Below are 18,668 nucleotides of genomic sequence, written 5' to 3'. Positions count from 1 at the left end.
CTGGTACTGGTAAGGCTCCCCAATTGGCACCATTCCTAAGCAAAGCCCTATTCCAACTACGTAGACTTATTGCCCTAAACTGGAAGGCGGAAGCTCCCCCAGACATAGCCCAGTGGATTACTGACCTTGCTAAAATAGAGCTCCTGATGGCGAAACGAAAGGGTTGCCAAGTCAAGTTTTATAGGATACGGGGCCCCTGTCTACGGAAATTCCCCCTGCAGCTGTACTTAAACTCGGATGATCTATGAATAACATAGCAGGGTAAAAAAGTAGGACGCAGGTAGAATGGTGTTAATACTGTCTCTTTATTGAAAACTGTAATACAAAAATGATGTATCAAATCCAATGTGTATCATGAAGAATTTTATCGTGCTGTATAATTCTGTTTATACTCAATAAACTTACCTGAACAAATCAAAAAAAAAAAGTTAATTTAAAGGTGAACAAACCCTTTAGGGAGGAAAGCAGAGAACTTAAAGGCCTGATTGCGCCGGTTACTTTCATTCTCACCCAGCGCCTTCCAGAGATGGTCAATAGCTGAATAAGGGAACCAGACCAACTGAGATGTTGCAGAGAGAGGGGGGGGGAAGAAACATCATTATTATCCTTTATACAGCGCATGGCTTCTCCAGTATAACTGATTTTCCTATCACAGTGGCACAAGCACAGTTGGTTCAGTTCAGGAGGCAATAAAGTCATCAGTAGGTTTGCAGAGGGAAACAGACACTCCATATGGATAGTGCCTTAAAGGAGAAGGAAAGTCTACAACTTTATCAGAAAGGTCTATATAAATACACCAGTAAACCCTCAAAGTAATGCTGCCCTGAGTCCTCTGTCAAAAGAAACACAGCATTTCTTTCCTTCTATTGTGTAGGTTTTCAGCTTAAACCTCCAGGGCTTGGGCATGCTCAGTTTGCTCCTTTCCCCCCCCCTGCTGTAATATGAGCTCAGAGCTATGAGTGAGCACGGAGAGACGCAGGCAGGAAGTGATGTCACATCAAGCTAATATGGCAGCTGCTATCCTAAACAAACAGAGCTTCTAGAGCTCTTTACTCAGGTATGGTAAAGCATTCTACAGAATAAATATAGTGCACTATTGTGGCTAATCTATTGGCAATAAACGGCTCGGGTGGCTTTACTTCTCCTTTAAATTAAATGAGTATACGTGTTTGGGGTTCATCTAAGATGCCATACCCCGTACCCCACAGAAATTCATAGGCACAGTGATCCCTTCACCCCCTACAAACATCCAGCGACACAATGAACTGCCCAAAACCTAAGGTAGAGGTTACAACCTGTATCAAACCTACAATACAAGTTGGCAAACCCCGGGGTACAAGTTGCAGGTCCAGTCAAGAGTCCGCAGCCGCCACTACCACAATTCCCATGTTTGAATTTGCCGCTCACTGATTGGTAATCCGCAGTGGAGCGGTCACATGGTAGGATCACATGACTGTGACGTCAGGTCCTTTCCGAGGATAGGAACTAGCCGCTACCTTTCTATGACGCCTAGTGTTAAGGTAGGTTAGAGGCTCCTCTCTCTGCAACCTCTTAGTTGATCTGGTTCCCTTATTCAGCTATTGACCATTTCTGGCAGGCTCTGGGCGAGAATGAAAGTAACCAGGCTGTAAGTTCTCTGCTTTCCTCCCTGTCTCATGTTAAAGGGGTTGTTCACCTTTAAATGAACTTTTAGTATGATGTAGAGAGAGATATTCTGAGACAATTTGCAATTGGTTTTCATTTTTTATTATTTGTGGATTTTGAGTTATTTAGCATTTTATTCAGCAGCTCTCCAGTTTGCAGTTTCAGCCATCTGGTCCAAATTCCCGTAGCAACCTTGCATTGAATTGAATAAGAGACTGGAATATGAATAGGAGAGGACCTTAATAATAAAAAGTAGCAATAACAATACATTTGTAGCTTTACAGAGCATTTGTTTTTGGATGGGGTCAGTGACCCCTGTTTGAAAACTAGAAAGAGTCAGAAGTAGAAGGCAATTAACTTAAAAACTATGAGAAATAAATGTAAATGACCAATTGAAAAGTTGTTTAGAATTGGCCATTCTATAACATGTTAAAAGTGATCTTAAAGGTGAACCACCCCTTTAATCACTTCTGTTCAGGCTTCAAACAGTTCTAGCATTTTTATATTCAACTTTTCTTTAAAAAGGAGAAAATGTAAAATCACTGGGTAGTGCCGAGTTGTTGGAGGCTCCCAGTTATTCCAATCACTGATCCCCAGTACAGTCATCCCTCTTATATCCATTTGCACCAGACACAATGAACTGCCTCTAATTAGGGATGCACCGAATCCAGGATTCGGTTTGGGATTCGGACAGGATTCAGCCTTTTTCAGCAGGATTCAGATTCGGGCGAATCCTTGTGCCTGGCCGAACCGAATCCAAATCCTAATTTGTATATGTAAATTAGGGGTGGGTAGGGAAATCACGTGATTTTTCATCACAAAAGAAGAATTTTTTCCACTTTTTCCTTTCCTGTCCCTAATTTGCATATGCAAATTAGGATTCGGTTCGGTATTCGGCCGAATCTTTCACAATGGCCGAATCCCAAATAGTGGATTGGGTGCATCCCTACCTCTAATAGAACATTTCTAAGTATTTATTTTGCACACGGATGTATAAGGGGTTTATTGACTGATACTAAACCGTTCTCTCTCTCTCTCTCTCTCTCTCTCTCTCTTCTCTCTCTCTCTCTCTCTCTCTCTCTCTTTCGTTCATTTTTGCAGATTCTGGGCAAACTCCAGAGGAAGTTGGATGAATATTTTGAGAAGCTGAAGAAACCACCAGCGACTACAAAACGTTAGTGCAGAAGCCGCTACGGGCGTAAAGCTGCTCAGTTATATACAGATGGAAACCAGGCCCCCGTGTTTATAATTCAGCGTAGAATTCATAATAATGTCATTAGTTTTCTGTTTTGTACAAAAAAAAAAAAAATAAATAAACTATTTTGTATGATGTTTCTATGTGTGTCCATTTGTGGGATGTTCATTATCAGATTCCAACCCCCTGCCACATGTCCTACGAATATATAGATCTATACACAGTGTTTGGATTTGCTGTTTGATTCTTTTTCCTGCTTAGATCTAAAATACCTGAAATCTGCTCCCTGGCTCATTCTTTGAGAGGTGGACTAGTCTGGCCAATGGACTGTACCAGAGCAGGGAACTGATCAGTGGCTACTTCAGTCAAGGGTCCATTTCAACCCTGCCCAGATACATATGGCTGAATTTCAATCAGACATGAATGGGTTTGGCATATCACCAGCCTAACCAGTAATATAGCAGCCGAGACTGGGACCAGTGTTACACATTTAACCAGCAATTATAAATTTATAATTCCCTGATGTACCACCCCTGTCCTGTCCCTCCCCAATCCCTGCCTCCAGCTCCGCTTCTTTCCCTTCTTCCTATAATCCCCTGCTCCCATATCGACCGTATTTTCTCCCTAACCACCCCCTCATTGTCCCTCTCCTTTCTGTACAGCCAGATTTTTTTTTTCAAAATGGTGACAACCCTAGATATTGGTCAGGCAGGACCTTCTGAGGGCCCATGTTTGATAATGTCCCTGGCACAGCACAAGCCCAGTATAATGCTTCTTCCGAGCTGACTGGACTGTGCTGGCACCCAGCCTAAATCAGTGCAATGGACTGTGAAAACCTGTTGGTGGCACCAACTCCCACGAGCAGCGTCTCCTATTTCCCCATCTCATGTATGTCAGTGGGCATGGGTATTCTACTACTTTATTCTAAAGCATGGGGGCAACACCATCCAGCAGGGAGGCAGCAAGATCAACATGTGATTCCTTAAAGGCCTGGGCCCAACAGAACTGAAAAGCGTGATACGGCTGTACCCTGCAATTACATTAACTTAACCCTTGCTCTGTCTACCCCCCCACCCTGTCTCTTAAAGGGCAAGTAAATCCAGGACTAAACATAAACTGCATGGATTAATATCAGGGCAGGGGGGCTGCTGTATTGCCTCTCAGCCGTGTCATTGGTAAAGTTACATCCCCCCACTTCAGCAGAACAAACCTTCCTGGTCACTCTGGACGGACCCCTCCTCTTCCAATTTTCACAAAGGGAGTGATATGTGCAGTGAACCTCTGGGGAGCAGGGTACTATGGTAAAATATTCACTACGAATCAAAATATAGAGTAAATTATGTAATTATGTACTTTGGCCCACGGCTCCTTGAATTTCCATTGGCCATTAATAACCCACCTGTTATCAGTAGACCAATCACGGGATGGACTGATGCCCAATGAAACATCACACAGACCTGCCCTTCCTCTGCCCAAATAATACCAAAGGCAACTTTATCATGGGACAAACGTCTTCTAATGACAGTGGCATGTTTATGGGTCACCTTTTTCTAGACTCAATGAGTCTGTTTCTCTTTGGCTCAAAGGATACTAATGGCAATAACAGGTATATCCAAGTCCCTGCTAGGCCCAAAATAATATATTAATAAGTCAGCACCTTCTGAACCCAGTCTCATAATGTACTAATCCCACTGATATGTTTATATACACTATATATCATTTGTATGTGATTGATTGACCAACCTCTGACATCAGTGCAGATCAGTAGGACTGGGTCCAGACATGGCTTATCCCTTCTTAAATTTCTTCCTTAGCATCTCCTTTCACCAATTTCTCCCACCCTAGCATCTTATTTCCACCTTCACTTTTCAATCACCCTTTTCCCTTGCACTAGAGGTCTCCCTCCTCTGTAATGTTGCCTGGCAATACTATAGAACTATAAAAAATGCAAGAACACCAATGAAATGTGTATTAACATATTTATTTATAAATTGGATGTTATATTTATGCATTTTAGATTAATTCATACTAATTTAAGTTGGGAATGACTCACATCCATTAGGTACAAGTTTTAGTGTAAAAGGGATTTTCCTATTTAGTAGTTGATCCAGAGGAAGGCAAAAACCCCATCTGAAGCCAGAGCCAATTTGCCTCAGAGGGGGAAAAATTCCTTCCTGACTCCCAATGGGCAATCGGACAAGTCCCTGGATCAACTTGTACTATGAGTTTATGTCAGTATCAGTACTAAGAGTTTATGTCAGGGTTTAGAGTAGGAGATGTGACTGGTTGTTGAGTGGAAGGCTTGAAAGGATAGAATTTAGAAAGGAAAGAATTTGAACAGGAGAAACCACTGAGGAATTGGTGTTAGAGGGGCAAAAGAAAAAAGTGGAGAAGAGAAGCCTCTGTGTAGGGGGCATCATTTTAGTGTGTGCTGTATGGTGTGACTAAATGTCTTGGTATTGGTGGAATGGAAGAACCAATGGAGGTGCAGGAAGAAGGGCAAGGACTAAAAGATATTTTAAAGAGGAGAAACTCTTGATGATAGCTAAATAAAAGAAGATATTGGTGGAGGTGTGTTAGCAAAAGGACAGAGCTTGCGGGTAGAGATAAAATATGGGATAAGGGCTGGTGGTGGAGCTAAAGTTAAATGGAAAGTCCTTGGGTGGAGATGTGATAATTGGATACTAATGCAAACTAAAGTCCTAATAGTGGAGCTATGGTGTTTGATAAGTGAATGCTGCTAGTCGAGCTGTAGAGGTGGATAGGAATGTTGTTGCTATGGTTCTGTGAAATGTAGATGTTTAAGGCAAGATGTTGGAGTTGTCGTAGTCTACAAAAAAAGGAAGATGGACTATGGCATTTGGAAAGTGAGGTGGAGATGTGTGTGGGTGGAGTGATGTAAACTGGAGCAAATACACCACTGGTGGAGATGTGGTAGTCTGAAAAGAATATGATCATGGAGATAAAGTCTCTGCTGGTGTAGTTGCAGGAATCTTGATGTTACCACTTGCATCAGCTTGAAAGGAGATGTTGCTGGTGGAGCTGCAGACACCACTGGATCTGTATAAGAAAAAAATATCAGTCAGTAATAGATCATTAATTCTCATTCAGAGGCATGGCATTTATGCACAAGCCTTATTCATTAGGGGTTCCAACATGTTAGGGAGTTTTTCTCCCAGGCTGATGCTCCTTTTAGAAATAAATGCACTGGCTATGGGAACAGGAAATAATGCCTGAGCCTTCTCAATCGCATTCTACCCTGTTGTGTTATTGTGCGGCTGCTGAAGTGAGGCTAATGTCCATCAACACAGAAAACCTTGATTCAGCCCCTACTGCACGGTGTGTTTATTTGATTCACACATGGGGAGGATTGTGACCAAGAAATGTAAACTTGAGTATCTTCTAGCCGAAATCCACCTCTTGTGCACAGTGAGGATTCAGGTCCTACCAATGTAGACACACTCCAGGCAGCAGGGGATCAAATTGCTATTTGTCTACCAGCTGAGAACCGTTGTACAGGGATACTGAATGGAGATGGGACCTTACCCTGTGGATGTTTCTTTTTCCTAGGCTGTGATTCAGGAAACTCATTCTGGGCTGTTGATGTTATTGGCCACAAGATCAATAACAGGAGAAGCCCTCCAGGGCCACTTGCAGAGCTGCTTCTTGTTCTGCCGATGTCTGTGTGCAGAAGTCACAAGCACGCCGCAGCTTCAGGGTCCACAGAGCTACTCCCTTCAGTCCTGTATAGGGAAAAATCATATTTGTGATTCATGAATACTAATTAAAGCTTGTATATGATTCATAAACAAAAAAATAAAGACTGAAGACTAAATGCAAATTGTCTTAGAATGCCATTATCACCATTATACTAAAATATAATATTAAGCTAAAGTACCCCTTAAAACATGTATATTATTCCCAGTGCCATTATAATAAAACCAACTCTTGCAGATGTTGAGTTACACTGTGTGATGGTGCAGTCGTATCAAATATAATGGATTCCCTCACCTTTCTTGGCCGGCCGGTTCTGCAGAGTCCGGAGATGTTCTCCAATCTCAGCCCTGATGATCTTCTTAGGTGTCAGTTGGGTGATGAATGGGTGCTGCAGGAGTTCTTCAGCACTCCCTCTCTCTGAAGGATCCTTCTTCAGACAGGAATCCAAGAAGGACACAAAACGTTGTGACCTGGAAAAAAAGAGATTTTAGCTTTAGCTAGCAAAAAAAATCCCCAGATCATTATTTCCAGATTCCAGAAGCTTTTACCCAGTAACCATTAGCTATACTCCAGAATTGACATATATTTTGCAGTATATCTATCTATCTATCTATCTATCTATCTATCTATCTATTTTGATTTGATCTCTTTAGGGAGAAGTGAGACCCATAGTATTACAGCATTACACATTATAGAAATCTTCTCCCAAAGTCTTGTCTCTACTGACTATGCCTTACCTTGTGAACTTTTTCATCTCCAATTTGTACCTGTATGTTAGTCTCCCATCCATTTAGACTGTAAGCTCTACAGGGCAGGGACCTCCTTCCCACTATGTCTCTCACCACATAGCACTTAAGTTCTTTGTTCTATGATTCTGTATCTATTTATTATGTGATTTGTCTCCCCCATGGATACTTTTATATATATATTGTACTTTTGTGCACTGTACAGCCCACCACTATCCCAAACTGGTCAACAAGGGTATAACAAAGGATATCAGTGGCAAATCTATATGTCTATAAGGCTATGAGGGACAAGGTAAGGTCCTGTGATTTTCCCACACCCTCATCTGACTGCACCATAGTGCACATGGCCTGTAATCACATAGTAGTGGGGCCCATAGTTATACTGATATGCCCCTGAGACATAGACAGTGGTTATATACATAAAATATATCATATCTGCTCTGCATCCATCTATATTTCCCTCAAATCACACATATCCCTGCCTGCAGTAGAAAAACCTCTATTTATATTTAGGAGGTATTTAAACAAAATACACATCGCTATGAGCTGAGACTGAAATCTCCCCATTATCCCAAATTTATACAGACAAGGGGAAGGTGAGGACCGTGGAAGCAGCTAAGTGGATATAGGAGTTGCCAACTGTCCCAAGTGTTAATAAGAAAATGTGAGTTCCATGTCTGTAAGCACAGGTACAATGTACAGTGACACAAGCTGGGACAGACTCACCATCTGTCTGATTGAAGCTTCGGTGGTTGGGCTTCTCTAATCAGCTGCTCCACAGGGTATATATCTGCATATGCTAAATGTGAAAAACATATATGAGTTAGTCTGTAGGATAAGTGAACTCCGCGCTAAGTCAAATTCAAGCAGCACCGATAAAAAAGTGGACCCACTAGTGCTCGTGTATTGTAGCTGTAAGGCAGGTTCACTGCGCTGGTTTAAGAGAACCCGTAATTATTCCTAAAGAGAAAAAGCGCTGTATAGTGTGTTACCTTCTTTCAATGCGATAACATACAAGTTTAGAACTTCTCCAAAGACATCTCCCTTGTGAGTAGTTCTAAACTTGTATGTTATCGCATTGAAAGAAGGTAACACACTATACAGCGCTTTTTCTCTTTAGGAATAATTACGGGTTCTCTTAAACCACCGCACTGAACCTGCCTTACAGATGAAAAAACACATATATATCAGGCCCATCAAACATGTCTAGAAATTATTTATTTAAATTATAGAAAATGTTATTTTTTGTTGGAAATAGCAAATCACCCCAAATTCCTTTAATTCTGATATAGAACCTCTGCTGCTCAATGTATAAAATAAAGTAGCCAAAATGGTGATTCGCTTACGTGGTTTTCCTTCGGCCATTTCGATGGCGGTTATCCCCAGCGACCAGATGTCACACTGCAAAAGACACACCAAAGAGCATTAGAAGGAGAGAATTGGGTTAGTGGCTGTTTAATAAAATCTAAGTAAAAAGGCTACACTTATACAAGTCTCTTTTAGAAACATATACATATATTATCATGGGGGCAAAAGTACAAGCCATTCTCCTTAGCTCAATGATGGCCAAAACAGAACAGAATACAACTTCTAAAATAGCACAATGCACCCCCTAGTAAATGAACACATCATGGTATATGTAAAAGTGAAAAAATGCTTTATTATATATAAACGTGTATACAGCAATACATCTCCATTACAAACAATAGCAGTTACATAACTGAGCAAAGGAGCAAATATATTAAAGCAGACACATTGTGCAAAAAGTTAAGAAACCCAAAGTTTTGGAAAAACTCCTTTCTCTCCATGAGAAAACGACTGCTTCTATGTTGCATTAACACTGATAAGTAAATGCTCCGTGTTGTTACAAGTATTATAAGTACAACATACTTTGGTGTCGTACGCCAGGCGCTGGCCCTTCTGCCTTATGGCCTCGGGTGCCATCCAATGTGCAGTCCCGTCTGCTTCATGGCACAATCCTGTCTGCGGGTCCAGGTTCCAGCTGTTTCCAAAGTCGACTGAAATGACAGATAGAATCTATTAATGGAAAATAACTTGTTTAACCACAATAAGATAAGAAACCTGAATTATGAAACACCCTGACTCCATATTCACAAAAGCTCCCAACCAGCCATTACTCTTATATCTGTAAGTTTTACTCACTGATCTTGACTTTGGCCGTCTCTGTGAGCATGATGTTCAGGCTCTTGATGTCTCTATGAACGGCCCGGTTCTTGTGGATGTGGTGCAGCCCCTGGGGAGATTGAGATGTAGGTTATAAAACTATAACAGACATAAGACTAAACATTCCCAACAAAGAGATTGTATATATATAATTTATGCAACAAGAAGAGTCCTTAAGGAGTAAATCTGGCCTTACCTTTAAAACCTCCTTGCAGACATAGCCGATCCAGGTCTCCTTCAGGGATTGGCCATTGGTCTTGTGGATGAGGTTATGGAGAGAGCCTCCACCACAGTACTCGAGAACAATCTGAAATACATAGATATTATTTAAGGTCATGTATTCTATCACTTCCAGTGGAGATTGCTTTGGCACAAGAGGAATGAACACGATACAGTAAATCATTTCTTACTTCCAAGAGCTCCGATGAGCACTCCGTGAGTGGAGCCCTGTAGTAGGCTCCATAGTAAGAGGCGATGTTATTGTGGCCGCCGAACTGCTGGAGAAACTTCAGCTCCCTGCAGACTGACTCTTCATCCTGGAGTGGAATAATAGAAATCCCTTTAGCTCACATAGGCAACTACACAAATAGGATTGATATATAATGATTGGAATTATAAAGATACAGTACTCGGCTGATGTTGGCGATCTTCACCGCTACCACGCCTCTATGATGGTGACGACCCTGTAATACAGACAGAAAGGTTGACTTATATACAAGTAGGAAAGAGAGGGTCTAATACAGCCTCCAAACCAGAAGCTTGATATGTCTGCCTAAATCATTGTGTGATTGTGTGTAGTGATCACACTCTTGTTCAGTTCTCCTACTTTCTAGGAATTGGTTGGTCCCTTACCTTGTAGACGTCTCCGGTGCCGCCCACTCCAAGAAGCACATCCTTGGTCAGCCGACCGTCAGGAGGCTGGAAAATAAAATAGAAAAAAGAAGGATTTTATTGATAACATAATATTCCCCAGGGTATAAAACATGTCTCACTTCCAGCAGTAGCAGCAAGTGTTTTACCCTCCTTTCTACTCACCTTATAAATCTCAGAGAGGGTACTGGATTCGGCCTGTGGCTGAAGGAGAAGAGAAAGATTCTATTACATTCTATACTTTATCTGTATCTGTTCTCTATACAGCAAAACCCTAAATTCAGATAAAACAGTAGCAGTTGCCTTACCCTCCTCCAGGGGGCGCAGAAAGGCATTGCGTCCAAGTTTTTTAGCTCTTAAAAGAGCTGTTGGGTTATGAAGAGATATCAGCTGACGCCAAAGGAAGATGTTTTCTCCAAACGCCAAAAATCAGATGGAATATCGCTGAATATCTCTATAAAACAATCGCTGTGAAATCTCTCGGGAAAATCACTCTGAAAATCGCTTCGAAAACGCTATGAAAACGCTTCGTCGCTCGGATATTTCACTGTGTGGGGACACAGAAAGAAAGAAGAGATTGTAAGCTCACATGCACCAGCCCTCAAGTATTCACACCCTCAACCAATTCTCCCATTGTACCAAAAACAAACCCTAAACTTATATATATTGTTTATCTGTTTTATCTGTTTTTTATTCGGGCCACAAATTCTGAAATCTGATATCCATTGCCAAAAAATGAAATTAACATCAGTTTTTCCTTTTGCATCAACAGCATTAAAGCAAAGCTCCCCTTTAAATGAAATTAAATTAAACAGGTTGCCGCATTTCCCTGTATTGGCACCATCCATTCTTCCCTCTATTATAATATGAGGCTCAGTCCCTGCTGAAATACAGCCTCTCAACATCATCATATCACAGTAAAAGGACGAGTACAGGCTGCAGGTCTGACAAGGGATGCTGGGATTTGTATTATAGGCTGCAGGTCTGACAAGGGATGCTGGGATTTGTAGTTCTTTAAGAGCTAAAAGACCACAGGCTGCAGGTCTGACAAGGGATGCTGGGATTTGTACTATAGGCTACAGGTCTGACAAGGGATGCTGGGATTTGTATTATAGGCTGCAGGTCTGACAAGGGATGCTGGGATTTGTAGGTCAGTAACAGCTAAAAGACCACAGGCTGCAGGTCTGACAAGGGATGCTGGGATTTGTATTATAGGCTACAGGTCTGACAAGGGATGCTGGGATTTGTACTATAGGCTACAGGTCTGACAAGGGATGCTGGGATTTCTACTATAGGCTACAGGTCTGACAAGGGATGCTGGAATTTGTACTATAGGCTACAGGTCTGACAAGGGATGCTGGGATTTGTACTATAGGCTACAGGTCTGACAAGGGATGCTGGGATTTGTACTATAGGCTACAGGTCTGACAAGGGATGCTGGGATTTGTACTATAGGCTGCAGGTCTGACAAGGGATGCTGGGATTTGTATTATAGGCTGCAGGTCTGACAAGGGACGCTGGGATTTGTGGTTCAGTAACAGTTAGAAGACCATAAGTTGCTGGTCTGACAAGGGATGCTGGGATTTGTAGTTCATTAAGAGCTAAAAGACCACAGGCTGCAGGTCTGACAAGGGATGCTGGGATTTGTAGTTCAGTAACAGTTAAAAGACCACAAGCTGCTGGTCTGACAAGGGATGCTGGGATTTGAACTATAGGCTATAGGTCTGACAAGGGATGCTGGGATTTGTACTATAATCTACAGGTCTGACAAGGGATGCTGGGATTTGTATTACAGGCTACAGGTCTGAGAAGGGATGCTTGGATTTGTATTATAGGCTGCAGGTCTGACAAGGGATGCTGGGATTTGTAGGTCAGTAACAGCTAAAAGACCACAGGCGACAGGCCTGACAAGGGATGCTGGGATTTGTACTATAATCTACAGGTCTGACAAGGGATGCTGGGATTTGTAGTTCATTAACAGCTAAAAGACTACAGGCTACAGGTCTGACAAGGGATGCTGGGATTTGTACTTTAGGCTGCAGGTCTGACAAGGGATGCTGGGATTTGTATTATAGGCTGCAGGTCTGACAAGGGACGCTGGGATTTGTAGTTCAGTAACAGTTAGAAGACCATAAGTTGCTGGTCTGACAAGGGATGCTGGGATTTGTAGTTCATTAAGAGCTAAAAGACCACAGGCTGCAGGTCTGACAAGGGATGCTGGGATTTGTAGTTCAGTAACAGTTAAAAGACCACAAGATGCTGGTCTGTCAAGGGATGCTGGGATTTGTACTATAGGCTATAGGTCTGACAAGGGATGCTGGGATTTGTACTATAATCTACAGGTCTGACAAGGGATGCTGGGATTTGTATTATAGGCTGCAGGTCTGACAAGGGATGCTGGGATTTGTAGGTCAGTAACAGCTAAAACACCACAGGCTACAGGCCTGAAAAGGGATGCTGGGATTTGTACTATAATCTACAGGTCTGACAAGGGATGCTGGGATTTGTACTACAGGCTACAGGTCTGACAAGGGATGCTGGGATTTGTAGTTCATTAAGAGCTAAAAGACTACAGGCTACAGGTCTGACAAGGGATGCTGGGATTTGTACTATAGGCTACAGGTCTGACAAGGGATGCTGGGATTTGTAGTTCATTAAGAGCTAAAAGACTACAGGCTACAGGTCTGACAAGGGATGCTGGGATTTGTACTACAGGCTACAGGTCTGACAAGGGATGCTGGGATTTGTTCTATAGGCTACAGGTCTGACAAGGGATGCTGGGATTTGTTCTATAGGCTACAGATCTGAGAAGGGATGCTGGGATTTGTACTATAATCTACAGGTCTGACAAGGGATGCTGGGATTTGTAGGTCAGTAACAGTTAGAAGACCACAGGCTGCAGGTCTGACAAGGGATGATGGGATTTGAAGGACAGTAACAGTTAGAAGACTACAGGCTGTAGGTCTGACAAGGGATGCTGGGATTTGTACCATAGGCTACAGGTCTGACAAGGGATGCTGGGATTTGTACCATAGGCTACAGGTCTGACAAGGGATGCTGGGATTTGTACTACAGGCTACAGGTCTAACAAGGGATGCTGGGATTTGTACTATAGGCTACAGGTCTAAGAAGGGATGCTGGGATTTGTACTACAGGCTACAGGTCTGACAAGGGATGCTGGGATTTGTACTACAGGCTACAGGTCTAACAAGGGATGCTGGGATTTGTACTATAGGCTACAGGTCTAAGAAGGGATGCTGGGATTTGTACTACAGGCTACAGGTCTGACAAGGGATGCTGGGATTTGTACCATAGGCTACAGGTCTGACAAGGGATGCTGGGAATTGTTCTATAGGCTACAGGTCTAAGAAGGGATGCTGGGATTTGTACTACAGGCTACAGGTCTGACAAGGGATGCTGGGATTTGTACCATAGGCTACAGGTCTGACAAGGGATGCTGGGAATTGTTCTATAGGCTACAGGTCTGACAAGGGATGTTGGGATTTGTACTATAGGCTACAGGTCTGACAAGGGATGCTGGGATTTGTATTATAGGCTACAGGTCTGACAAGGGATTCTGGGATTTGTACTATAGGCTACAGGTCTGACAAGGGATGTTGGGATTTGTACTATAGGCTACAGGTCTGACAAGGGATGCTGGGATTTGTAGGTCAGTAACAGTTATAAGACCACAAGCTTAACTTGCTTAACTACCAAATGCAACACCACATACAGTACCACATTTCTCACCCACTTAATTCAATATTGCCCAATTCCCACACCTTGTGTACTACTCCCTTCCCTTTAGAGTGTATGCTCTTTTGCATAGGGCCTTCCTCACCTTTTGTGCCGGTATTGATTGTGATGTATGTAACTCCATATATTCTATGATTATAATTCATGTGATTTAGTTGTATAATCACATTTACTTTACAGGCTACAGGTCTGACAAGGGATGCTGGGATTTGTAGTTCATTAAGAGCTAAAAGACTACAGGCTACAGGTCTGACAAGGGATGCTGGGATTTGTACTATAGGCTACAGGTCTGACAAGGGATGCTGGGATTTGTAATTCATTAAGAGCTAAAAGACTACAGGCTACAGGTCTGACAAGGGATGCTGGGATTTGTACTACAGGCTACAGGTCTGACAAGGGATGCTGGGATTTGTTCTATAGGCTACAGGTCTGACAAGGGATGCTGGGATTTGTTCTATAGGCTACAGATCTGAGAAGGGATGCTGGGATTTGTACTATAATCTACAGGTCTGACAAGGGATGCTGGGATTTGTAGGTCAGTAACAGTTAGAAGACCACAGGCTGCAGGTCTGACAAGGGATGATGGGATTTGAAGGACAGTAACAGTTAGAAGACTACAGGCTGTAGGTCTGACAAGGGATGCTGGGATTTGTACCATAGGCTACAGGTCTGACAAGGGATGCTGGGATTTGTACCATAGGCTACAGGTCTGACAAGGGATGCTGGGATTTGTACTACAGGCTACAGGTCTAACAAGGGATGCTGGGATTTGTACTATAGGCTACAGGTCTAAGAAGGGATGCTGGGATTTGTACTACAGGCTACAGGTCTGACAAGGGATGCTGGGATTTGTACTACAGGCTACAGGTCTAACAAGGGATGCTGGGATTTGTACTATAGGCTACAGGTCTAAGAAGGGATGCTGGGATTTGTACTACAGGCTACAGGTCTGACAAGGGATGCTGGGATTTGTACCATAGGCTACAGGTCTGACAAGGGATGCTGGGAATTGTTCTATAGGCTACAGGTCTAAGAAGGGATGCTGGGATTTGTACTACAGGCTACAGGTCTGACAAGGGATGCTGGGATTTGTACCATAGGCTACAGGTCTGACAAGGGATGCTGGGAATTGTTCTATAGGCTACAGGTCTGACAAGGGATGTTGGGATTTGTACTATAGGCTACAGGTCTGACAAGGGATGCTGGGATTTGTATTATAGGCTACAGGTCTGACAAGGGATTCTGGGATTTGTACTATAGGCTACAGGTCTGACAAGGGATGCTGGGATTTGTACTATAGGCTACAGGTCTGACAAGGGATGCTGGGATTTGTAGGTCAGTAACAGTTATAAGACCACAAGCTTAACTTGCTTAACTACCAAATGCAACACCACATACAGTACCACATTTCTCACCCACTTAATTCAATATTGCCCAATTCCCACACCTTGTGTACTACTCCCTTCCCTTTAGAGTGTATGCTCTTTTGCATAGGGCCTTCCTCACCTTTTGTGCCGGTATTGATTGTGATGTATGTAACTCCATATATTCTATGATTATAATTCATGTGATTTAGTTGTATAATCACATTTACTTTACAGTGCAACGCAATATGTTGGCGCTATATAAATACATGTTAATGCTGCTGATCTGAAAAGGGATGCTGGGATTTGTAGGTCAGTAACAGTTAGAAGACTACAGGCTGTAGGTCTGACAAGGGATGCTGGGATTTGTACTACAGGCTACAGGCCTGACAAGGGATGCTGGGATTTGTACTATAATCTACAGGTCTGACAAGGGATGCTGGGATTTGTACTACAGGCTACAGGTCTGAAAAGGGATGCTGGGATTAGTTCTATAGGCTACAGGTCTGACAAGGGATGCTGGGATTTGAACTATAGGCTACAGGTCTGACAAGGGATGCTTGGATTTGTAGGTCAGTAACAGTTAGAAGACTACAGGCTGTAGGTCTGACAAGGGATGCTGGGATTTGTACTACAGGCTACAGGCCTGACAAGGGATGCTGGGATTTGTACTATAATCTACAGGTCTGACAAGGGATGCTGGGATTTGTACTACAGGCTACAGGTCTGAAAAGGGATGCTGGGATTAGTTCTATAGGCTACAGGTCTGACAAGGGATGCTGGGATTTGAACTATAGGCTACAGGTCTGACAAGGGATGCTGGGATTTGTACTACAGGCTACAGGTCTGACAAGGGATGCTGGGATTTGTTCTATAGGCTACAGGTCTGACAAGGGATGCTGGGATTTGTACTATAATCTACAGGTCTGACAAGGGATGCTGGGATTTGTAGGTCAGTAACAGTTAGAAGACCACAGGCTGCAGGTCTGACAAGGGATGATGGGATTTGTAGTTCATTAAGAGCTAAAAGACTACAGGCTACAGGTCTGACAAGGGATGCTGGGATTTGTACTACAGGCTACAGGTCTGACAAGGGATGCTGGGATTTGTACTATAGGCTTCAGGTCTGACAAGGGATGCTGGGAATTGTTCTATAGGCTGCAGGTCTGACAAGGGATGCTGGGATTTTTACTATAGGCTGCAGGTCTGACAAGGGATGCTGGGATTTTTACTATAGGCTGCAGGTCTGACAAGGGATGCTGGGATTTGTACTACAGGCTACAGGCCTAACAAGGGATGCTGGGATTTGTACTATAATCTACAGGTCTGACAAGGGATGCTGGGATTTGTACTAAAGGCTACAGGTCTGAAAAGGGAGGCTGGGATTAGTTCTATAGGCTACAGGTCTGACAAGGGATGCTGGGATTTGTACTATAGGCTACAGGTCTGACAAGGGATGCTGGGATTTGTACTATAGGCTACAGGTCTGACAAGGGATGCTGGGATTTGTTCTATAGGCTACAGGTCTGACAAGGGATGCTGGGATTTGTACTATAGGCTACAGGTCTGACAAGGGATGCTGGGATTTGAACTATAGGCTACAGGTCTGACAAGGGATGCTGGGATTTGTATTAAAGGCTACAGGTCTGACAAGGGACGCTGGGATTTGTAGGTCAGTAACAGTTAGAAGACCACAGGCTGCAGGTCTGACATGGGATGCTGGGATTTGTTCTATAGGCTACAGGTCTGACAAGGGATGCTGGGATTTGTAATATAGGCTACAGGTCTGACAAGGGATGCTGGGATTTGTAGTTCATTAAGAGCTAAAAGACTACAGGCTACAGGTCTGACAAGGGATGCTGGGATTTGTACTACAGGCTACAGGTCTGACAAGGGATGCTGGGAATTGTTCTATAGGCTACAGGTCTGACAAGGGATGCTGGGATTTGTTCTATAGGCTACAGATCTGAGAAGGGATGCTGGGATTTGTACTATAATCTACAGGTCTGACAAGGGATGCTGGGATTTGTAGGTCAGTAACAGTTAGAAGACCACAGGCTGCAGGTCTGACAAGGGATGATGGGATTTGAAGGACAGTAACAGTTAGAAGACTACAGGCTACAGGTCTAACAAGGGATGCTGGGATTTGTACTATAGGCTACAGGTCTAAGAAGGGATGCTGGGATTTGTACTACAGGCTACAGGTCTGACAAGGGATGCTGGGATTTGTACTACAGGCTACAGGTCTAACAAGGGATGCTGGGATTTGTACTATAGGCTACAGGTCTAAGAAGGGATGCTGGGATTTGTACTACAGGCTACAGGTCTGACAAGGGATGCTGGGATTTGTACCATAGGCTACAGGTCTGACAAGGGATGCTGGGAATTGTTCTATAGGCTACAGGTCTAAGAAGGGATGCTGGGATTTGTACTATAGGCTACAGGTCTGACAAGGAATGCTGGAATTTGTACTATAGGCTACAGGTCTGACAAGGGATGCTGGGATTTGTACTATAGGCTACAAGTCTGACAAGGGATGCTGGGATTTCTACTACAGGCTACAGGTCTGACAAGGGATGCTGGGATTTGTACTATAGGCTACAGGTCTGACAAGGGATACTGGGATTTGTACTACAGGCTACAGGTCTAACAAGGGATGCTGGGATTTGTACTATAGGCTACAGGTCTAACAAGGGATGCTGGGATTTGTACTATAGGCTACAGGTCTAACAAGGGATGCTGGGATTTGTACTATAGGCTACAGGTCTGACAAGGGATGCTGGGAGTTGTACCATAGGCTACAGGTCTGACAAGGGATGCTGGGAATTGTTCTATAGGCTACAGGTCTGACAAGGGATGTTGGGATTTTTACTATAGGCTACAGGTCTGACAAGGGATGCTGGGATTTGTATTATAGGCTACAGGTCTGACAAGGGATGCTGGGATTTGTAGGTCAGTAACAGTTATAAGACCACAAGCTTAACTTGCTTAACTACCAAATGCAACACCACATACAGTACCACATTTCTCATCCACTTAATTCAATCTTGCCCAATTCCCATACCTTGTGTACTACTCCCTTCCCTTTAGAGTGTATGCTCTTTTGCATAGGGCCTTCCTCACCTTTTGTGCCGGTATTGATTGTGATGTATGTAACTCCATATATTCTATGATTATAATTCATGTGATTTA

General features: G+C 43.2%; 1 protein-coding gene across 1 annotated transcript; it reads right to left on the bottom strand.

Moving 5' to 3' along the window:
• Positions 1-4,804: 4,804 nt before the first annotated feature.
• Positions 4,805-11,172, bottom strand: LOC121397871 (traf2 and NCK-interacting protein kinase-like). Its single transcript, XM_041575838.1, has 13 exons — positions 10,665-11,172; positions 10,522-10,560; positions 10,339-10,404; positions 10,116-10,169; positions 9,897-10,022; positions 9,683-9,793; positions 9,466-9,556; positions 9,193-9,320; positions 8,649-8,703; positions 8,029-8,101; positions 6,851-7,026; positions 6,386-6,582; positions 4,805-5,899 (listed from the first exon to the last, which is right to left on the bottom strand). Exons 1-12 carry the CDS (start codon positions 10,689-10,691, stop codon positions 6,461-6,463), a joined length of 1,068 nt encoding a protein of 355 aa, XP_041431772.1. The 5' UTR covers positions 10,692-11,172; the 3' UTR covers positions 4,805-5,899; positions 6,386-6,460.
• Positions 11,173-18,668: the final 7,496 nt, after the last annotated feature.

Source organism: Xenopus laevis, chromosome 9_10L (assembly GCF_017654675.1).
Source record: "Xenopus laevis strain J_2021 chromosome 9_10L, Xenopus_laevis_v10.1, whole genome shotgun sequence".
NCBI classification, from domain to species: domain Eukaryota; kingdom Metazoa; phylum Chordata; class Amphibia; order Anura; family Pipidae; genus Xenopus; species Xenopus laevis.
Note: the sequence above shows the minus strand (reverse complement) of the source record. Positions and strands in the feature narration are given on the sequence as shown.

What these genes read in the sequence shown, in the direction of transcription:
- LOC121397871 (XM_041575838.1), bottom strand. Translation starts at nt 10,691, where the DNA reads ATGCCTTTCTGCGCCCCCTGGAGGAGG. An exon ending in CCCTCTCTGAGATTTATAAG is followed by an intron (nt 10,405 to 10,521) that starts GTGAGTAGAAAG and finishes TTTATTTTCCAG; the next exon opens with CCTCCTGACGGTCGGCTGAC. An exon ending in TCTGCAAGGAGGTTTTAAAG is followed by an intron (nt 9,557 to 9,682) that starts GTAAGGCCAGAT and finishes CAATCTCCCCAG; the next exon opens with GGGCTGCACCACATCCACAA.